The sequence below is a fragment of the Eretmochelys imbricata genome, chromosome 1 (assembly GCF_965152235.1).
Source record: "Eretmochelys imbricata isolate rEreImb1 chromosome 1, rEreImb1.hap1, whole genome shotgun sequence".
Classification (NCBI taxonomy): Eukaryota; Metazoa; Chordata; order Testudines; family Cheloniidae; genus Eretmochelys; species Eretmochelys imbricata.
Window position 1 is genome coordinate 336,965,210 of NC_135572.1, and position 21,955 is coordinate 336,987,164.

The 21,955-nt window shown below is 41.5% G+C and overlaps 1 protein-coding gene across 1 annotated transcript in view; it reads right to left on the minus strand.

Moving 5' to 3' along the window:
• Positions 1-21,955, minus strand: part of MAGI2 (membrane associated guanylate kinase, WW and PDZ domain containing 2) — a 1,194,001-nt gene that overhangs the window by 374,880 nt on the left and 797,166 nt on the right. The window contains exon 6 of the mRNA XM_077807869.1: positions 4,723-4,802. Coding sequence (XP_077663995.1) covers positions 4,723-4,802 — 80 coding nt within the window. The remainder of the gene's footprint in view (positions 1-4,722; positions 4,803-21,955) is intronic.

Here is a 21,955-nt window from a genome sequence, read left to right on the forward strand (position 1 = left end):
GGAAGTAACCAGGAGACAACCATTTTAGACTTGATTGTGACCAACAGGGAGGAACTAGCTACATTGTGGAAGACAATTTGGGTGAAAGTTATCATGAAATGACAGATTGCATAAATGTAAGGAAAGAAAGGAGTGGGAGCAAAAGAATAAGGCAATAGACTAAAAAAAAGCAGACTTTAACAAACTCAGAGACTTGGTAGGTAAGGTCCCATGGGAAGAAAATGTAGGGGACAAAGGAGTTCAGGAGAGGTGGCAGTTTCTCAAGGAGACAATATTAAAAAGGCACAACTGCAAACTACCCTGATGAGAAGGAAAGATCGGAAGAATAGTAAGAGGCCAATTCGGGTGCATCAAGAGCTCTTTAATGACTTGCAAATCAAAAAGGAATCCTAAAAAAAATGGAAACATGGACAAATTGCTGAGGAGGACTATTAGGGACAAAAAAAGGCCAAGTGCAAAATGTATCATACCTAGCCAGGGACATAAAAGAAGAGATTCTTTAAATACATTGGGAGCAAGAGAAAGATAAAGGAAAGTGTACGTCTTCAACTTAGCGGGGAAGGAGAGCTAATAACTGATGACATCAAGAAGGCTGAGGTGTTTAATGCCTATTTTGCTTCAGTCTTCAGTTGGACTACTGTGTCCAAATCTGGATGCCACATTTTAAGAAAGATGTAAATAAACTGGAGAGAGTCCAGAGGTGAGCAACAAAAATGAGAAAAGGTTTAGAAAACCTAACCCATGAGGAAAAGTTAAAAAAAAACTGGGCATGCTTAGTCTTAAGAAAAGAAGACTGAGGGACCTGAGACCAATCTTATAAATATGTTGAGGGCTCTTATAAAGAGGATGGGGATCAACTGTTCTCCATGTCCACTGAAGGTAGGACAAGAAGTAGGGGGCTTAATCTTCAGCAAGGGAGCTTTAGCTTAGATATTAGGACAAGTGTTCTAACTATAAGGGTAGTTAAGTTCTGGTGTAGGCTTCCAAGGGAGGTTGTGAAATCCCATCATTAGAGGTTTTTAAGAATAGGTTTGACAAATACATGTCAGGCATGGTCTAGGTTTACTTGGTCCTGTCTCACTGGAGGGCTCTGGACTTGCTGATGTCTCAAAGTCCCTTACAGCCTTACATTTCTATGATTCTATGATACTGACTGATGGGGACCAATAATCGGGGCAGAATTGTTACTGAGCTAAGCAAAATTCAGAATTTCCTTTCCATGAGAAATTCCGACATTTCAACATTGGTTTTCATCCTGAAACTGGCCAAAAATGTCGAAATGCCAACATTCCAAAAAAATTTGATTGGAAATGTCAAAACATTCTGCCCCCACCCATTCGCTCAAGGCTCCATGGCCAGATTCTCTCTTCCATGAAGCGCTAAAAATCATATGACTCCCATGATGCACTATAGAGGAAATATAAGTCACTTTTCCCCCTCTGTGTCTTAGCTTTCCCATCTGTAAAATGGAAATTATGATACTGAAATAAATGACCTCCTTTGTAAAGTGCTTTGTGATGTACTGATGAAAAGCATTATAAAAGAGGTTATGAAGTATTAATTATTAATTATTATTATTATTATTTGTTATTATGGCAGATATAGTCATTCAGGGAGTCTGGTCAACAGGAGGGAATGGGGGACAGAACTACAACTCTCAACGCAACATAAATAAATGCAGTATAATGCTTTTTTGAACTGATTAAAACTAAGTGTTTTGGGTCCTCTTTAAAAATGAAAGGAAGTATTCCAATTCACGTCAGACTGAGCCAAATGAAATATATTATTTCATTTTTCCCAACAGAAAATCAATCTTTTTGGCAAAATGAAAATTTTTGTTAGAAAACTGAAATTCTGCAAAAACTACCTTTTCTGTCGGAATGATCTGTGATGGAAAATTCCTGACCATCTTTATTTAGTGGTATTATGGTAGCACCTGAAGGCCCCCAACAGAGATCAGGCCCCCACTCTGTAAGGCAGCGTATATACACATAGTAACAGACAGTCCCTGCCTCAGAGAATTTACCGTCGAAATAGATATGATAGACAAGGGGAAACAGAGACACAGATAAGTGAAGTGACTTGCCCAAGGTCACACAGCAGGTCCGGGCAGAGAAGAATAGACGTCAGGTCTCCAAACTGCCTCTCTGATGGGCAGTGAGTGGCAGGCGGGATTATAGGAGAAGAGTGAGCAGGAAGCCATGGCTTCTGTGACAGGGGAGGAGGAAGAGGAAAGGTTGTCTTGGTGGATCTTGGAAACCCTAGTAGTCAGTGGCCCAAAAAGTAGCAATTATATTTTATGGGTGGATAGACCCTGAGGTAGAAAAGGGATAGAAAGGAATCCAGGGTGGCAGAGAGAGTGGAGGGATTCAGCAGCAAAAGAACAGGAAGGAAGGGGCTGAGAGTGGCAGAAGTGGCTGGCCTGGAGAATTGCTTACAGAACTGGTTATATGGTGTGGCCAGCCACATACATCCCACTTAGCCAATGCAAATTCTAACTGCAATAAAATAAAGCACAAACCGTGAGTGACAATTAAACTAACTTGCAGAAACATGAACCCTAAAAATAACAACAATATAGGAAACAAAGTACATTTCCTATTTAAGCACCACTGACTTTCTAGAAGTCTGAATCTCCACCTAGAAGTGAATTTTAGTAGATCATAAACTGTAAAGAGCAAATAATTTCTTTGGCATAAAACAAATTTATGCAGCTTTAGCTGAAACCAGTATAAAGTTAGTACTTGTCATTAAATCAAAAAAAACCTTGTGTGCTAAATTAAACTCCCCAATGTCAGATGTTAATGGCAAGCTGGTAACACTTCTCACAAGCATCTGCCATTTTGAGGGGCCTGTATCTCTGTGGAGACTCACAACACTAAAGAAACCAAGCAATTTCTATCTTGAGCAACCAAAGAACGACAGAAAAATTGTGTATATTACATCACAGAGCTTTACTTTGAGGAAAAGAGCATAAGATCTCTCCCTAAAATCTTTTATGCTTCACTTCAAGTACTTTGCATTAATGAGCTGAGCAACTCTTGAAAGCGAGAGGCGACCTAGAGTGCTATGCAGTAACACCCTAGTCAAATAGCTGCAAAATAATCCTATAAATAATCTGAAATTATTTCAGTTTTTGACATTTAAATAGTTGTTGCGGTTTCAGTGAATTGCAACTGCTGGGAAAAGGAGCAATATATATTTGTTTTCAACAATGTCTGATGTATCACTGTCTAGCTTTGTTTTGTTTTTTAAACTCAAGACAATGCACCACTAAGCACTGGATAATGATATGTCATACAAGTATCACGTGTGAGACACATTTCTAATGCGAAACTTAAGTCCCCTTGTTTTGTGTCAGTAATAATTCTACTGTATGCATTGTAGCACTTAAGACATGGGGAACTAGCATTATCAGTGCTGGAAAAAATGTATCATAAAATTATTCAGATGTGATAATTTTCATGTCAGATGAGGAAGTCAGGATTACTGCTGAAATGGGGAGAGATTCTTGGAATGAATGGGTACTTAAAAACTGCACAGATTTATATAAAATAAGAGAACATTTTGTACCATACCACTGACCTTACATTTTATACACCCAAATATTCATCAATGATTCTCTGTCTTTTACCAGCACAAAATGGCATAAAATTATACCCTTCAACTGATAATGTTTACATTAACCAATATTAGGTATAATGGTAGTTTCACATAAATCAAATGAGGTGTATGAAAACAGCTAGTATTTTATGTTAATACATTAAACACATATTCACAAAATAAGTTTTAAACTAATGCATAGATAATGCAGGTGTAAAATACCTTGTATCTTTTTCTATGGCTCAAACTACATAAAAATAATAATTTATAATAAATCACTCCCTTCCCACCTTATGATACTTGGTGAGCTGAACCAACACTGAAATATAGGACAATTTAAATATACCATCTAGGAAAAAGATTCATTAGAATGCATTTATTAACATAATTTTTATTAAATTGTTTTAATGACAGAAACTTTACTAGAGAAAATCTGAAAAGGATACAGAGTGTACATAAAGATATACAGTTTGATGAGAGCTGTATCTTGCAGTTGATATATTTTTTAACCAAAATACACTTTTATCTGTTTTTCATAACGAATATATTTCTTTTAAATGTCTCCAATCTTATTTTTGTTTTTATTTGTTAAACTATTTTCATCGCAACACCAAATATCTGGCCTGGAACTGTAATAGTAACGATTCGCTTCCCCACCCACAGTTCTATCAGACACTGTTTTGTTTAAATACTAAGTAGCACAGCACTGTGGATTTAAAATCAAATCAAATAATATTCATTTCTCATGGTGCTGTTGGTTTCCCTTATGAACTGCATTTCTTGTAGACTGAAAGCTCAGAATCTTAAAAGAGATTCTGTTCTGCAGACCAAAGTTCTCAGTGGGAGACAGGGGAGAGGGGTCAGTCAAGGAGTCAAAAAACAAAACAGACATAAAACACACTTGCGATCCTCAGATTTGGATATCATTAGAAAGTGGGAATAAAAAGCAGAAACACATGGCACACTGAGAATACTGTATCACTTATGGCTTATAACCAAAGCAGCAATTAAACACCTTTCATCGGTCCGTAAAATGCCTTCCTTTTTCAAGAATTCAGAGAGACACACACACACAAAGACAAATCCTTTCTGAGCAGCAATGAAAACTTAATAACCTACCATTTTCTTTGCACTCTTCAGGAGGTTTAGCCTTTTTCGCAAGTCGTGGATCCAGCCATGATGTTGTCTTTGTGTTATGGCTGAAAAGAAAAGAGATCACTCTGAGCAGACACATACTGAAAGGAATCAAGTTTATTCCTTAAGAAAAAAGGGTTAGTCCAACAAAATTGCAATCGATACACTTAATTTGCTTACTGGTTCTAAGTAGCCCTGAAGGAGGTGTAAGAGTAATTGTGCAAGGCAGCTGCAAATTTGGCAACCTCAGCTCCCTGTCTTCAAAGCAGCTATTTTTATTAAAATCAACTAGAATGTTGCCAAGTTAACCTCATTGAAAATGCAGAACTCATCCAGAGCAAAAGGAATTTATTACAAATACAGTGTTCTCTAGCTGAATGAGTGCAGTCGACAGGATTCCACACCATCCTCAGAGTTTTTGGATAGAATTATTTTCATCTTAAACCTGTCCTTTTCATACATACGTGTTTGTTATTTCTTAACAGCCATGCTGGCAAGGCATTGCAAAAATGATGCAAATTACAGTGTGCTCCTGCATAAGTCTACATTTTCTAACAGAGTGATTAATGACACTTTGTTTAACCAACCTTCATCTATTCCATATCTAATTCTTCTACCACGATAAGATGTATTTTGCACAAGCTGAATGAGTCATGTGGCTATTTTGCTATACTCAGAATAGATCATTCAGGAATCAGCAATGAAATAGTCTCTGAATTGGTACAAACCGTTTTCCAGGAGAGTATTTTGCCAAATGAACTGACACACAGAGCAGCTAATCAGAGTTAAAACAAGCTTTTTTATGTATACCCTTTCCACATCCTTTTGAATTTGGAGCCAAATAAAAAAAACAATGCCAAGAAGGGAAGGCTATAAAATGGGAAGGAGATGTAACAATTATTCTCATATTTGCACAGGTGCCTGTCTTCTAACACTGACATCCCTTTCTAAGGCATGTTTTATTTATCTAACACATCCTAGGAGTCTGCTCACTTTGTACAGTTTTATATATTACTGAATTATTTAGATTATTAATATAACATTTGCTGTCTAATTTAAAATTTATTTAAAGCATTTGTTGTAAACGTTAGTGGAAAGTAGACGGAACCAGGCAGACAGTCAAAAATTGATCTGGATACATTTTGTAATTTATCAATTACTCGTATTGATTTATATACATAGTGACATCTGGTCCAGAGGTATGATCCTTCCATTAAGGATAAGAAAGTCCAGCATTCTAATCCCTGCTCCTATCCTGACTGCCTGTGTGCTCTTGGGTATGTCAATTCTCCTCTTTGCCTTGATTTCACCAATAATAATAAGGCCAATTTTCAAATTTGGATGCCTGAAGTAGCCACTTAAATTTGTATTTAGGCATTTAAATACCCATTTTAGGCACTGGGAGCAGGTGGCTTTCCCACCGTACACCAAAACACAGTCTACCAATGTTGAATAAAGTAAAATCCCACCCTCCTCTGGGTTGTGGCTTTATTTATGTAGAAATTAATAATAATAAAATAACTTCCAACCCAAGCCGTTGGCCCATACTTTAAATCAGCTGTGGCTAGGGTTCTTACCTGAGGACTGTTCGGCCTAGAGCCTCTCTAGAACCACTCCCACCTGCCTGTAATCTAGGGTAGGGATAATGGGCCCCACTTGCAACAGTGAGTCAGCAGGAATCCACCAGCACTTTCCTTCAGGGTTCCTCGAATAATAATACATAGCTCTTACAGAATGCTTTCATCACTAGATTAAAGCACTTTGCAAAGAAAGTCAGTATCATCACCCCCACTTTACAGGTAGGAGAAACTGAGGCACATAGTTGTGAAGTGACTCCCCTAAAGTCACCCAGCAGCAGAACCAGAAATAGAACTAAGGACTCCAAAGTCCCTGGTGAGTGGCCTGTCCACTAAGTCACTTTGCCTCAGCCTAGAGCTAGTTAAGAACTCTCCAACATGTTATCAATTCTATATGATGAGTTGATGCGTCATTTAAATACACATTTAAGTTAACTCTCATAGTAGGTGTCTAAAATGGGTATTTAGTTAGGCACCAAAAAGAACATTTAGGTGCCAAATTTAGGCACCTGAGTTTGAAAACTAAGAGCAATATTACTATTTAAAGTGTGAACTAGTGACTTGCATTTTCCAAGGCTTTTGCTGAATTTAAGAAATTAACCAGCAAACAGTTAAATAGTGTTCCAACACAGGTGTGACGTTCCTAAAGACTCAAGTTCGCCTTGTTTCGCAAGCTGTGGCCAGGATAACAGTTAATACTCTAATTAAAACACCAAAACCTAACAAGTAAGCATAGCAAACAACTGGAAGGCAGAACAAGGGTAATATACATAATAACAACACCAATATCACACTGTTACACCAACTATGCGCACACATTAATGTTGCTGAACCATTAAAAACCTTTTAAAATTATTCTTAATATCAGCTATCCACACTGCCACTCATACGAACCATCAGTGGTCAGCTGGCTTCTTGCAGGTGTCGTAACAGATGCGAGTCCCGTGGACAGATTTGAAAGAGAAGGTAGTGGTTTTACAGATTAGTTCAGATTAGTCCATTTATGCAGGGCAGCTTGAGAGGAAATGCAAAGGCAATTGAGAAAGTGCACAAACAGGCATTCAAGGCTGGTATCACTGACTGAGTGAAAGGGGTGAGGTGATGCAGTAAAAGCATCCAGAAAGAAATATAGCTGCAGTGCAATTAACATTTTTCCCTGGCTTCTCTTCGGTTATTCAGCAAAGAACCCTACTTCATCACTGGAAGGCATGCTCAGAAAGTCTCCCCTACATCATTTCCATGAGCCTGATTACTGTATGTGGTAACTGAACTGAAAGGCAGGTGTACAATTCCTGAACAAATATTACATCTCTGCTACTGAGGGCAAGCTTCCCCCTTGAAATCAAAAGCAGCTTCTTAAAGCCAGAAGCCATGGAAAGAGTTTTGATGTTGAAGTCCCCATAGGCTTTTACACTATGTTCCCAGAACATGGTAGTAGTGAAAGATTTTAATTCATCCTAATTTGTTTACCAGTGTACAAGGGAGAAATTGTGCAGAAGCCTAGAGTCTACTGTGAATTTGCTGAATAATGTCTAAAATAGAAAATGAAAGTAGCTAAAAACAATTAAATAATTATTGCTGTTTTAACTGAAATTGCCAATACTATGTACTAGTGGGCTATAGAAATGTTTTATTATAACCAAAGTATGATATTAACACAGGAAAATTGCGGCGTTTCATGCAAAAATTATTCTCCATCTGGCTTCTGTGGAATGAAAGGAAGGACTATCCACTGGTTAGGGTGCCAGCCTGGAACTTAGAAGACCTTGGTTCAATTCCCCACTCTGCTGCAGACTTCTTGTATGACCTTACTCTTTGTGTTCCTGTCCCCCAGCTGTAAAATGGGGATAATAGCACTTTCCTACCTCACCAGGGTATTGTAAGGATAAATACATTACAGAGTATGAGGTGCTCAGATACTGTAGTAATGGGGCCATATATGTGCCTACGATAGAGTGACATAAATAGATGGGAGATCTCCATCTATTTTCAGGAGTGTGGGGGGCACAACACAAAATCTACTACCACAGTTGGCACCACCAAATCTAGGGCTGGTCTATACCTAAAACTTAGGTTGACCTAGCTATGTTGCTATATGGTAAAGTTGACCTAAGCCCCAGTGTAATCCTAATAGTACCTCTTGGAGAGGTGGATTTACTAGAGCGATGGAAGAAGCCCTTCTGTCGCTGGAGAAAGTGTCTACACTACACTACGTTACATTACAGTGTCACAGCTGTACTGTAATGTAGCACAGCTGCACCACTGTAGTGTTTCTAGTGTAGCTATACGATACCCCTAGATATCAAAGGCGAATGGTGTCATAAGATATACATGCACAGGAATACTAACAGTGCTCTCTCGCCAGAAGGGGAATGGAGATTGAAGTATCCTGTAACCGCTAGGGTGGTGTCCTTCTGGAGCGGGCAGCAATGCAATACAGCAGTGCGAACATTACTGCTGCTCATGCTGATGATGAGCTAGGCTATCCATTTTCATATAACCTGAGTCCACTTAAAACCAAAATTTACTGCAGCTGAAAATGTATGTCGAAATTTGCAGCTTGGGACCAAGTTACAACATTTGAGAAAACCTGCTCTGCACAGGGGTTCAGGTTCACCTCTCAGTGCAACAGAAAAGCAGGAAAATGCACATAGAAGCATTAGGTGCCCATTACTGAGGCACAACAGGCTGCCTAGCTATTGTTACTATGTGTGCCAGTGTCCTCAGATATTGAACACTGAGGACCAGATTTCTGAAGATATGCAGTCACCTAAAGATACAGATAGGCAGCTTGTGGGATTTTCAAAAGTACCTAAGCCCTTAACTCCCATAGGAGTTAGGCATCTACATGCTTTTGAAAATTCCACTGGGTGCCTATCTGCATCTTTAGGAGCCTAAATATCTTCAAAAATCTGGCCTCAACAATGCATGTCCTTATTTTTGTGGATATGTGCACTATTTGAGTGTAGTTTTTGTTTGATGAAGTAGCATTAGCAATTTCAAACACTTTGACAGATTAAATCTTGTATTAAGAGAGACTTCAGACAATCTTCTGAAATATTTCTGAAAGGAATATGGGCGGTAGTTTCCAACAGTAATTGTCTTTAATGTCTCTTGAAAACACCATAAATTAATTGAAAATGGTGGCTCTCTCCAGCTATGTAATTTCCATGTTATTGTGAAATGCCTTATGAAAGGGGTATTTGCCAGTATATAGTTCAAGTCAGCTGAGAGACAGATCACATATGGGTTTTTCAATGTACAGCACAGCATTCAAGAGGGTCCACAGTGTAAAAGTTCAGGCAAACGAGAATATATGAAACAGACAGAGATCCAATGCCCCACTGTAGTTCTCCTGCCTTTTTCATTTTTTGCTCTAAATGCTCAGCCTTTTACTCATATCTCAGGCAGAGCTCTGGATGTGTATCATTTTTCAGCTGGCTTAATACTGATTTCAGGCAGTTTAGTTAAGATGTGTATGGGTACAGTGACAGGAAAATAGGGCACCAGAATTGCAATCTTGTAGTCCCTCTTCTGTTGGCTGTAACTCAGACTTACTGCAGACACTTAGTTCTCTACCTTATGGTGGTTCTAGTTCGTTAAATCCAAAGTAGGGTATTTGATTGTAAGTGTGAAAGTAGAAAGAACAGGTTCCAAGAAAAACAGAACTGACTCTCATATTTTGGGGCATGAAATTTCATAATATAAACTTCGTGGGTTGGGTTAAAATAGAAATCTGAAATGTGGGGGAAAGAGGGATCTTGGAAGAGAGAAGGGCTGTGAATGAGAAAGTGAAGAAACAGAACTTGAGGTCTGACTGTAACCTGGTTTGGGGATTGAGAGGAATTGGTGTAGAGGTAAAAGAATGATAGTGATTGGAAGAAAGGAGGAGAAAAATACACTACTAGAGCAGATTGAGAAAGTCTTTTAAAAACAATTTGCATAAAATGTTTCCTCAATTTTAGTAAATTCACCAGTGGCAGGACAGTCTGTCACTGGGTACAAGGAAATGGCCTTGGAGAGAATAAGTCAAGGGTGGCTTGTCTTGGTGTCCCAAGATCAGAAGCGGAATATGATCATACTATGCTTGATAGGAAACTCATCAATTCAATGTGTCATGTAAATATTGTACAAGAATAATGGGAGCCTAGGAATGAACCTCAGAAGAGCCTGATGATTCCGAACTCTCCAGGAGACGATGGCGATACTGGTACAGACAGGCCTCATTCACAGATAGAAGGGGAGCCCTCTCTCCTGATGTGCACCTTAGAGATGCACTGAAAAAAAGAGCTACAGGGAAAGGAGGTTTGTATCATTATTTGTGGTGGCAGAAAGAACCTAATCACCTCAGTTTTTCAGGTCCCAGTTCAGCAAAGCACTCAAGCACTCTCTCATTTAAACATGCATGCTTAGGGGTTTACTGAATAGTGGTAGACTTACGCATGTACTTAAAGTTAAGAATGAGATTAAATGCTTTGCTGAATTGGGGCTTTATAGAGATTTTAATATTGTTGTATTATTTTAATATTTTAATAAGACACTAGTGGGCATTGTTTACAAATAATCCAAAGGAGCCAGTGCCTATTGACCTTTATAATACAGTGCAAGGTTCATCTCTTCTCTTAAGCATTTGCTTCAGGTGTGGGGCTAAGACCGGAGGGCTAAAGGGATTTTTTGTAACAGCTTTTTGGAAGAGAGAGAAAAATTGAAAAAACATTATGATTATGACTTGTGCGTGCAAACTGAGACAGGTCACACTCATCAGTTCTGTTTAAAGTGGGGGAGAAGAGGCAGAACTAGAGACTTCTTTTGGCATGTGCAATTTACAAATAGCCATTTTAATTATTGCATGTTCTCATTATGATATATTCTAAATAAAAAACAAATGTAGGAGATTGACTCCTGTCTAGATGCCTATGTTTGAATATTTGAATCTATATATTAAAGGGAGGTTGTAAGGGATCACCAAGAACTGTGTGCGAATTGCTCCTCATAACAAACATTGGTGAGCATCACATGGAGGTATGTGCTTCCTGTTTTTTCTCTTAAGCCTATCAGTGTTAACTCACCTACGCAAACACACAGTCACGTACCTATTTCAAAACCGGAAACAAACCAACCAACCTATGTATGCTCAAAAGAAGTATCATTGAGTCATCCTGAGAACTTTGTGTCTGAAATGTCTTGTCTAGTTAGACCTAGGGGCAGAGACAGTGCCTTCCAATGTGCTTTGTATGGTGCTAATCTGGCCATCAGTGATTAACAATAATAAAGTGTACAGATAGTTATCCTTCTTGTTATCAAATTGCTTTCTCTTCCATTTTAAGTCTGCCACATTCATTCCACTGAGAGTGTTTTGATATACGGACTTGCTTAAAAATTTAGTTAGGTTAGTTTGAGGAGAATTTAGGAAAATATTCTTCCCTGGAAATATAAATCTTCTGGGTATACTCGGGAAAGCTAAAGAATTTGAGATCACTTACTGCTTGGAGTCCTTGGAGTTTAAATGAACAATTCACAAAAGCCTCAAGTGTAGCAAGAATAGAAACTGCACAGTAATGACATTTTTTCGCCCGGTGTGATTTACATTTTAAAATGTCTGTTTTTATCTATAATTTAATAATCATAATATGGTGTTTACCACTCTTTCAGGAGATGGTGTTAAATAAATAGGATTTTGTTGTCTTTTTATCTTTCTGTTTTTCACTAAAGCAAACGGAGCCTCTTTTATGCCATTAACCAAACTGACTCATAAACAAAGAGGCAATTTAACGGCATCCCCACAGCATGGCATCCTAGCTTAACCCTGTGAAATCTGAACAATATGAAGAACCAAATGATCAAAGAGATAACATTTAGTTCAGGACCTAGTAAATAATCTTACATTTTGGAGGCTGAGAAATTCTTTATTCTAACACTTACATTATTCAGAAATATATCTTAAATTTTTGCACATATTTATTGCACTCTTTTATCCAGTCTGTACCTCTGATTTCTCTGCTTAATGTAACATAGACTGGTGCAAGTGAAAGATGGTGATTGCTACAATTGTTGTATAAACCATCACATTTTCAGTGAAGAAAGGAAGCTGCACCATCAAAAGAATTTATGGGCGGGCTTTGCTTTATAAACAGCAGAGTTATTTGCATTCACTTTATTTCTTGTGAAATATATGTTTGTTTTCAAGTGAATTGATTCCTGTAGTTCTTATCACTATAGTAACTTGGTGTTTTAATTACAAAAAATAACATACATAAATCATATAGCTTTTCTTACACAGGGTTAAAAATAAGTTTCACATTATACTGTTCCACTGTGACCTCTATCAAAGCATGCAAAAATGTGCAAAAAAAATTACATATGTGCATGGGGAAAGAATCAGAAGCATGTTTAAGCTACCCCTCAGGAAAGCTCACATATGCTTTGTCTATTGGAGGGAAGTTACTATGTTTATTATTTTTTCTCAAATAAGCATATTTTGCCCTTTTCAGCAAAGGTCACTTGTGTTTCAACAATTTCTGCTCTTTTCAGACTTGCATACTCTTGAGGCTATCTAGAGTGTTAGTCCTGTTATTAGCACATACAGAAGTGTAGGAAGTGCAAGCTTTATTTACTTTGGTGATTTTATACATTTTATGAAAACATCACTGCAAAATTGTCTCTAAAATAAGAATCTGAAAAGAGTGTTAAACCATCCTAGGAGCCACAGTAAGAGAAAGAACAAGTAATAATAATATAAAGTGAAGTTTTATTATATTGCTTGTAAAGTTATATTGCTTGTGAAGTCCTCTTAAAACAAGGATATATGTTACCACTTCTTTTCTGAGTGGTGCTGTCATTTGGAGACATAGTGATTTTTCCTCTCTGTTTCTTGTGAACTGCAGCGGCAGTCAAAAAAGTGTTAGGAACCAGCAGAAAAGGGATAGATAATAAAACAGAATCCACAGTACCCCCACACCTTTAATATTGCATGTAGCTATGGTCACCCCATCTGACAAAAGATATGTTAGAATTGGAAAAGGTATAGAGAAGGGCAAAGAAAATGAACAGGGATATGGAACAGCTTCCATATGAGGAGATATTAAAAAGGACTGGGACTGTTCAGCTTAGAAAAGAGATGATTAAGGGGGAGATATGATAGCGGTCTATAAAATCGTGAATGTCCTGGAGAAAGTGAATCGGGAAGTGTTATTTACCTCTGCACATAACACAAGAACTAGGAGTCACGTGAAATTAATAGGCAGTAGGTTTAAAACAAACATAAGGAAGTACTTCTTCACACAACACACAGACAAGCTGTGGAATTTGTTGCCATAGGATGTGAAGCTCCAAAGTATTATTAGACTGTGACCTGCTCTTGAACAAAAAAGCTGACACTTACTGTTGGGATGAGTTGCAAACCGGTCTATGTGAGGAACTCCCAGGTTTGAAAAATGAGGCTTAATGTATCTGGCCAGAGAGACCACTCGTGTCTCTGCTGAAAGATCTGCTCAAGTGGTCTGCCAGACTCTTCTGGACACCTGGAAGGTGGGACCTTTGAGGTGAATCATGCTGGTTATACAAAACTGCCAAAGCTGCATCACCTCCTGACAGAGATGATTCAATCTGTCTCTCCATGTCTGTTCACATAGAGCATTGCTGCTGTGTTGGCCATAAGAACAAGCAGAGTCCTTCCCTTGATGAGGGGGAGGAAAGCCCAACAGGCTAGACGAATGGCTCTCAAATCTCTTATGTTTATGTAGAGAGCTAAATCTTTGCCAGATAAGAGACTTTAGGTGCACAGATTCCCCAGAAGGGCTTCCCAACCCACAGAAGAAACATCTGTAACCAGTCAATGTGGGGGGTCGAGTAGGGGGTGTCAAAGGGAATTCCCTTAAGCACGTTGGTTGGGTTCATCCACCAATTCAAAGACTCCTGTAGATACTTGAACCAGCATGTCCAGTGGGTTGACTAATCAGGGAATACATTGAGTTCACCCAGCTCTGCAACTTCCTGAGATAAAGTCTGGCATGCTGAACCACATATGTTCATGAGGCCATGTGCCCTAGAAGTTTGAGGCAGTTCCTTACAGTCATGGCTGGATGAGCCTTCAGGTCTAATGAAATGGCTAATATAGTCTGGAATCTGACTTGCAGGAGGAAAACCTGGCTACTGTAGAAGCCAAGACCGGTCTTATAAACACTATCCTCTGAACAGTGGAGAAGACTAACTTGTCTTCATTGATCAGCAGACCCAGAACTCTGAAGAGGGATTGGATCTTGGTCACACTGAAGTCTACCTGGCTTTTGGACCAAACTCTCACCAACCAATTGTCCAGGTATGGAAATACTTGTCCTCCTGGTTTTTCTTAGGAAAATGCAGCCACCACTGCCATGCATTTTGTAAATACTGGTGGGGCCCCAGATAAGCCAAAGGGCCGGACTGTAAACTGATAATGGGACTCATTGACCATAAACCTTGAGGAATTTCCTGGGGCTTTTATGGATAGTCACATGGAAATATACCATCCGCAAGTCAAGGGCAGTGTACCAGTCACTGGGATCCAGGAAGGGATAATGGATGCCAGAGTGATCATCCAAATTACATTTTATTTATATATTTGTTCAGTTCTTACATGTCTAATGTGCGTCTGAGACCTCCTTTTTGCCTTTGGCATTAGGAAGTAGCATGAATAAAACCCTTTCCTTCTGTGGAGAGGAGGGACCTCCTCTGTGGCTCCCAACAGGAGGAAAGCCTGGACATCCCAAATGAGGCCCTCCTTGTGAGAGTATGGTCCCTGAAGAGGAATGGGGAAGAGAGGTGGGGAAGGGAGGACAGAAACATGTCAAATAGTGTATACCAATTTCATGGTGCTTAGGAACCACTGATCTGGTAATATGGGTCCAAGCACATTGGGATAATCTGTTGGAAAAAACAAGAATAGAAGAAACAGGCATAAGACAAGTTGGAAAGCTGTCCTCAACAAGGCAGCGAAATGGACTGCTTGGCATTTCCAGGTTGTATAGAAGAGCCTTATGAAGACAAATAATGAGAAGGTGGTAGTTTCCTCCTATGACTTTTCCCTTTCTTCCCAGACTGATTCAGTTTTCTAGGCATAAAGGATGGGTAATGGTGGAATGACTGAGTGTGGAATTGCTTCTCTTTAAAGAGTGGAGAGTAAATCCCCAACGACTTTAACATAGCCCTAGAGTCCTTGAGACTGTGCAACTAGTCATCAGTCTGCTGAGAAAAGAGGGTTGGTCCCTCAAAAGGGAGATCCTGGATAGTCTGTTGGATCTCCTGTAGAAGACCCCAGAACGGAAGCCATGAAAAAATGGTTATTAACCTTTCATGACTGTTGTTCTTTGAGATGTGTTGCATATGTTCATTCCAGTCTTGGTATGCGTGCACCCTTCACCTAGTTGACAGAAAATTTTCCATCAGTAGTACCCATTGAGGCAGGTTGAGTGCCCTCTGCACCAGCAACACTGCTATAAAGGGCCCAGATGACCCCGAGCCTCCTCAGTTCCTTCTTTCTGGATAACTCAGATGTAAGGAGTAGGAGGGTGGGTTGTGGAAAGGACACATGCAACACATCTCAAACAACAACAGTTACGAAAGGTTAGTGTAAGCAGTGTCAGGATGAGCTCCACCCTGACATCTGGTGGTGAGGTGTGGCAAGTTGTGGAAAAGAACTTCAGGGGCCAATCTCATTTGCATAGGCACACCCACCACACCTAGAATGAGACCATAGTTGCCCAAATGGTCACTTTGGCTGCTGTGGGATCCCCAGTGTCTCTGTTATTGGGGCAGGAAGAATAAATTATTACCCTGATTATGGGAACTGTGCTTGGAACTGTACGTGGCCTTTTGTTATGATGGAGGGATTCACCATCAACTAAGTAGCACTCGCTAGGCAAGGGTCATGGGTTCCAAAACTCTGTGAAGGGAGAGAGGCTGGGGACAAGTATTAATACTTGGTGGCATGGGCCCCTTGGTGAGGGTCTTACATGCTAATTGCACTTCCTCCTCTCTCCACTGTGGAATATCAGAGCTAATTTTGATTTCATTAGAAGTCTAGTTATAGGCTGCTGAGCTCACTTTGGGCTGACAGTGCACCAGCACTGGGGCTCCCCTACTACAAGCTGAATTCACCTAGGAGCTGAAATCACTGAGTGTTGTGTTAAGCAGTGGGGGAGCCTGAAGATATATTGTGGAGCAGTTTGCGGGACGGCTGGAGTGCCTTGCAGACCGGCTGATGAAGCAGTTCGACGTGGAGCAGTTTGTGGATGGCAGGAGCTGCTTGTGGGCCGTGGAGCTGAGCGAAGGAGTTCGTGGGGCGGCTGGTGGAGCGGAGTGCAGCTGAGCGAAGGAGTTTGTGGGGTGGCTGGCGGAGCGGAGCGCAGCTGAGCGAAGGAGTTCGTGGGGCGGCTGGCGAAGCGGAGCGCCGCTATGGAGCTATGGGGCGGTCAGCTTCAGATCATGTAAGGTGCCTCTTACCCCCATCCCATTTCCACCCAGGTTGGGAGGTAAAGCTCCGCAGATAAACTTTCGAACTCTGGGGCTGCCCTGACCAGGGACAGAGACTTTTGGGGCATTGGACTTTTGGGACTTTGGGTGATTTGGGGTTGCTGGACTCAAGAACCAAAGGGAAAAGGGCATGCCCCAATTTGCTTGGGGTGGGTTTTTTTTTGCTCATGGGTTGTGTTATGAATCCTGTTGGTGGTGTTTCCCCAACATAATGCCACATTGTTTCTCTCTGTTATGAAAAGGCTTTTGCTACACTCAGACTATGTGCTTGCGAGAGGGGAAGTATTGCCTCTTGGAGGCGCCCAGCGGGGGTGGTATATATTTGTCCCAGGTCACTGGGTGGGGGCTCGAGCCGGTTTGCATTGTGTTATTGGAATGGATCCCCTAGATATTGAACCCGGCCCTTGTTGCTGCCAACTCTGATGGGCAGAAGGGTTACATTTGTAACCATTTTTTCTTCTTCAAGTGTTTGCACATGTGCATTCCACTTTTGGTGATGCTCAAGTAGTAATATAGGCAGTGGGATCAAAGTTTATGTACACGCAGACTGTAGTACAGCTTGACCAAATTTGACATCATCCCTAGAGTATGGGGTGATGGCATAATAGGAGGCAAAAGTGTGACCCAATGACCAGGTTGCTGCTTTACAAATATCCTGGATAGGGGCCTGCATGAGGAATGCCACTGAGGTTGCTTGTGATCTTGTGGAGTGATCAGTCAACTTGTCAGTTGGAGAAATGCCTGCCAGATCATAACAAACACTGATACAGGAAGTATCCAAGATTGAGTTCTTTCAAAAGAGTCTGAAAGACCTTTCATTCTGTCCACCATGGCGCTGAACAGCTGGGTGGATCACCAAAACAGTTTGGTGCACTGTATGTAGAATGCCAGTGCTCTTCTAATGTCCCATGTGTGTAGCAGAAGCCTGTCGCTATTTGTGTACAATTTTGGGTAAAATACAGGTAACTATATTGATTGGTTTATTTGAAAATGTTGTACTACTTTAGAGAGAAAATTTAGATGAGGGCATACGTATACCTTATTTTTAAAGAAGACTGTATACGATGGTTCGGATGTCAGGTCACACAGTTCAGTAACCCTTCTGGCAGAGGTGATACCTATTAGGAAAACCACCTTCCACAAAAGGTGTAGTAAATAGCACATTGCTAAAGACTCAAATGGTGGCCCCATAAGTTTCAACAACACCAAGTTCAAGTCCCATAGGGAAATAGGTTCCCTTATTTGCAGGTACAACTGTTTGAGGCTTTAAAGGAATATGATTGTCATATCATAAAATATTGAACAGTTTTCCATGTGAGTATAGAAAGCCGATATTGCTGCCAGGTGAACTTTTATAGAGGAAATTGTTAAGGCTTATTGCTTCAGGTGCAACAGATAGTCTAGTAGGTGTTGAATTGAGGACTGCATCAGTGAGACTCTGGTTTGACAACCCCAAACAGAGAACCGTTTCAATTTTGACAGGTAGGCAGCCCTGGTCGAGGGCTTTCTACTACTTAGTAACACATCGCAAACTTGCTCTGAGCAAGCCTGCTCCCTGGGATTTAGCTGTGTAGCTTCCAGGCTGTTAAATCGAGGGTCTGCAGGTTTGGGTGGAGCAGCCAATTGTAGCCTTGGGAGACCAAATCCAGGTGCAATGGGAGTGAGACTGGAGTTGCCAATGGGAGGTCCAGTACAGTAGAAAACCAGCGTTGGTGGGGTCACACTCGGGCTATTAGTATAACCGGGGTGTGAGCCTGCTTGATCTTTAGTAGCACTCTGTGTGGAATGGGATTTGGGGGAAAGCACAATCGAGCTGTTCTGTCCAGGCTAGCAGGAAGGCATCTGTAATGGAGCCTGGACTGAGGCCATGCAGGGAGTAGAATTTATGTCATTTTCTGATGGACTTCTTTGCAAATAGATCTATCTGGGGAGTCCACCACCACTGAATCTGGATACATCTGGGCAGAGAGACCACTCGTGGTGACTTGAAAATGACCTTCTCAGGCAGTCTGTTAACTCATCTGCATATCTGGAAGGTAAGAGGCCTCAAAGTTGATTCCTGACAAAACAGTGATGAGTGAGCTCTTCCCTGATTGTTGAGGTAAAACATTGCTGAGGTGCTGTCTGCGACAACAAGCAGGTTTTCCCCTGTGATATGATGTAGGAAGGCCTGGCAGGTAAGACAAACTGTCCTGAGCTCTCTCAGGTTCATATGAAGAATGAGATCCCATGAGGACCATAGAGCCTGAGTTCAGAGGGGCCCCAGGTGAGCTCCCCACTCTGGAGCCAATGCATCTGAGACCAAAGTCATCAAAGATTGAGGGTGGAGGAAAGAAATGTCCACACAAACTTTGAGAGGGTTCAGTAAAATTAGAACCCACAAAGGTATTGTGAGCACAGGTACTGTGTATCCAGATGATGGAGGCTTGGGGAGTAAACGGAGGCCAGCCACGTCTGGAGGGGCCTAAGGTGTAGCCTTGCATGTTGTACTACATACGTACATGAGGCCATGTGCCCCAGGAGCCTCATACAGCTTCGGGCTGTTGTGACTGGATGAATCTTGAGGTCTGTCATGAGAGATTGAATAGACTGAAATCTTGACTCTGGAAGGAACACTCTGTCCTAGGTTGACTCTATCCTCTGCACCAGGCAAAGGGTAAATTTGTCTACACTAATCAGTAGGCCTAGTGCTTTGAAGTTTGACTGGATGAGTTCAATGCTGGACATAACCTGAGCTTTGAACCAGCCCTTGACTAGCCAATCATACAGGTAAGCCTAGATCTGCACTCCTAGTCTCCTCAGAAATGCTGCTAGCATGGCCATACATACTGTGAATACCTCAGAAGCTGCACATAGGCCAATCATTAGTACAGTGAATTGGTAATGCGAGTGCTTCAATATGAACCTGACAAACTTTCTGTGGACTTGATATATTGACACATGAAAGTGGGCATCTCTTAAATCAAGGGTGGTGTACCAGTCTCCAGGATCCAGTGATGGAATGATGGATGCCAGGGTGACCATAAGAACTTTATGTTTTTGAGATAGTTGTTGAGCTGACAAGGTCTAAAATAGGTCTGAGACCTCCCTTTGCTTTTGGGATCAGGAAATAATGGGAGTAGAAGCCTTTCCCTCTTAAACTCTGTGGAACCTCCTCTATGGCTCCCACCTGAAGGAGAGTTTGAACCTCCTGGACAAGAAGTTCCTTGTGAAAATGGCTCCTGAAAAGGGATGGAGGGGTAGAAATAGAACTGAAGTGTGTATCCCATCTCTACAGTGCTCAACACCCAACAGTCCATGGTGCTATGGGATCAAGCACTGAGGAAATGGGAAAGGCAGTTTGCAAACAGAAGAAAAATGGGGTCTGACATTCTGGAAACTGGTAGAGCATCCTCGTACATCCCATCAAAGTGCCTGGTTAGTAATCTCTGGATGTCTAGGTGGTGCAGCACTGAGGCAGAGGCCTATGACACTAAACTGGGAGGAGTGGTAGATACGCTGGAGGGTAGGATACAGAGGGACCTAGACAGATTGGAGGATTGGGCCAAAAGAAATCTGATGAGGTTCAACAAGGACAAGTGCAGAGTCCTGCACTTAGGATGGAAGAATCCAATGCACCGCTACAGACTAGGGACCGAATGGCTTGGCAGCAGTTCTGCAGAGAAGGACCTAGGGGTGACAGTGGACGAGAAGCTGGATATGAGTCGACAGTGTGCCCTTGTTGCCAAGAAGGCCAATGGCATTTTGGGATGTATAAGTAGGGGCATTGCCAGCAGATCGAGGGATGTAATCATTCCCCTCCATTCGATATTGGTGAGGCCTCATCTGGAGTACTGTGTCCAGTTTTGGGCCCCACACTACAAGAAGGATGAGCAAAAATTGGAGAGAGTCCAGCAAAGGGCAACAAAAATGATTAGGGGACTGGAACACATGAGTTATGAGGAGAGGCTGAGGAAACTGGGATTGTTTAGTCTACAGAAGAGAAGGATGAGGGGGGATTTGATAGCTGCTTTTAACTACCTGAAAGGTGGATCCAAAAAGGATGGATCTAGACTATTCTCAGTGATACCAGATGACAGGACAAGGAGTAATGGTCTCAAGTTGCAGTGGGGGAGGTTTAGGTTGGATATTAGGAAAAACTTTTTCACTAGGAGGGTGGTGAAACACTGGAATGCGTTACCTAGGGAGGTGGTGGAATCCCCTTCCTCAGAAGTTTTTAAGGTCAGGCTTCACAAAGCCCTGGCTGGGATGATTTAGTTGGGATTGGTCCTGCTCTGGGCAGGGGGTTGGACTAGATGGCGTCCAGAGGTCCCTTCCAACTCTGTTATTCTATGATTCTATGATATGTCTATAATCCCTACTCCACTTTCTCTGCAGTCCTGTTTAGGAGCTGGGCCAGAGTACTGGTGGACTTGCGCTCTAAAGTGCTTCCTGATAGGGTTGCAGTGTGCAACCTGAGGGACTTTAGGACTGCCCCATCAGTACTTTAACCCATGGAGCTTAGCATCAGTCTGCTAATAAGGTAATTGAGACTGGCATGGTACTGAGCACTGTAACGATGTGGCTGGTTCCCCTGCATCTGCCAGCACCGATAGCACCAACTCTTGAACTGCCACTTATACTGGAACCAACAGACTTAGGAGACCTCTGGCTGCTGCAGATGCTTCCAGTGTGGTTGGTATCAAGATGGGGTTGGTACAGTGTGCTGTTGCAGATATGGACGATGCTCCTTCTGGCTCTGGACTTGACAGTACCTGCCTAGGTGCCAGAGCCAACAGTGCTGTCTTCTGCAGTGCCGAAGCAGATGAGTGCTTCGACTTAAACAGCACTCTACTCTTAACCCCATGCCTACCAGACTTTGGTACCAGAGATCTTCCCCTCTCAGCAATCTGCTTAGAAATCTTATGCCTCTTAGGCACAGGGGATGGTGAGTGGTGTTAGGACTCAGGCACGGTAGAAAGCGCACTCCTGACTGATACTGAGGCACTATGTGCTGAGTCTGACCAACTTGGCTCAGATGGATGTCTCAAGGCCACCTCCATAAGTAGAAACTTTAGCCTGGTTTCATGGTCTTTCTTTTTGCAAACTTAATGTCCTTACAAATTTGGCAACACTCCCTGATATGAGTTTCC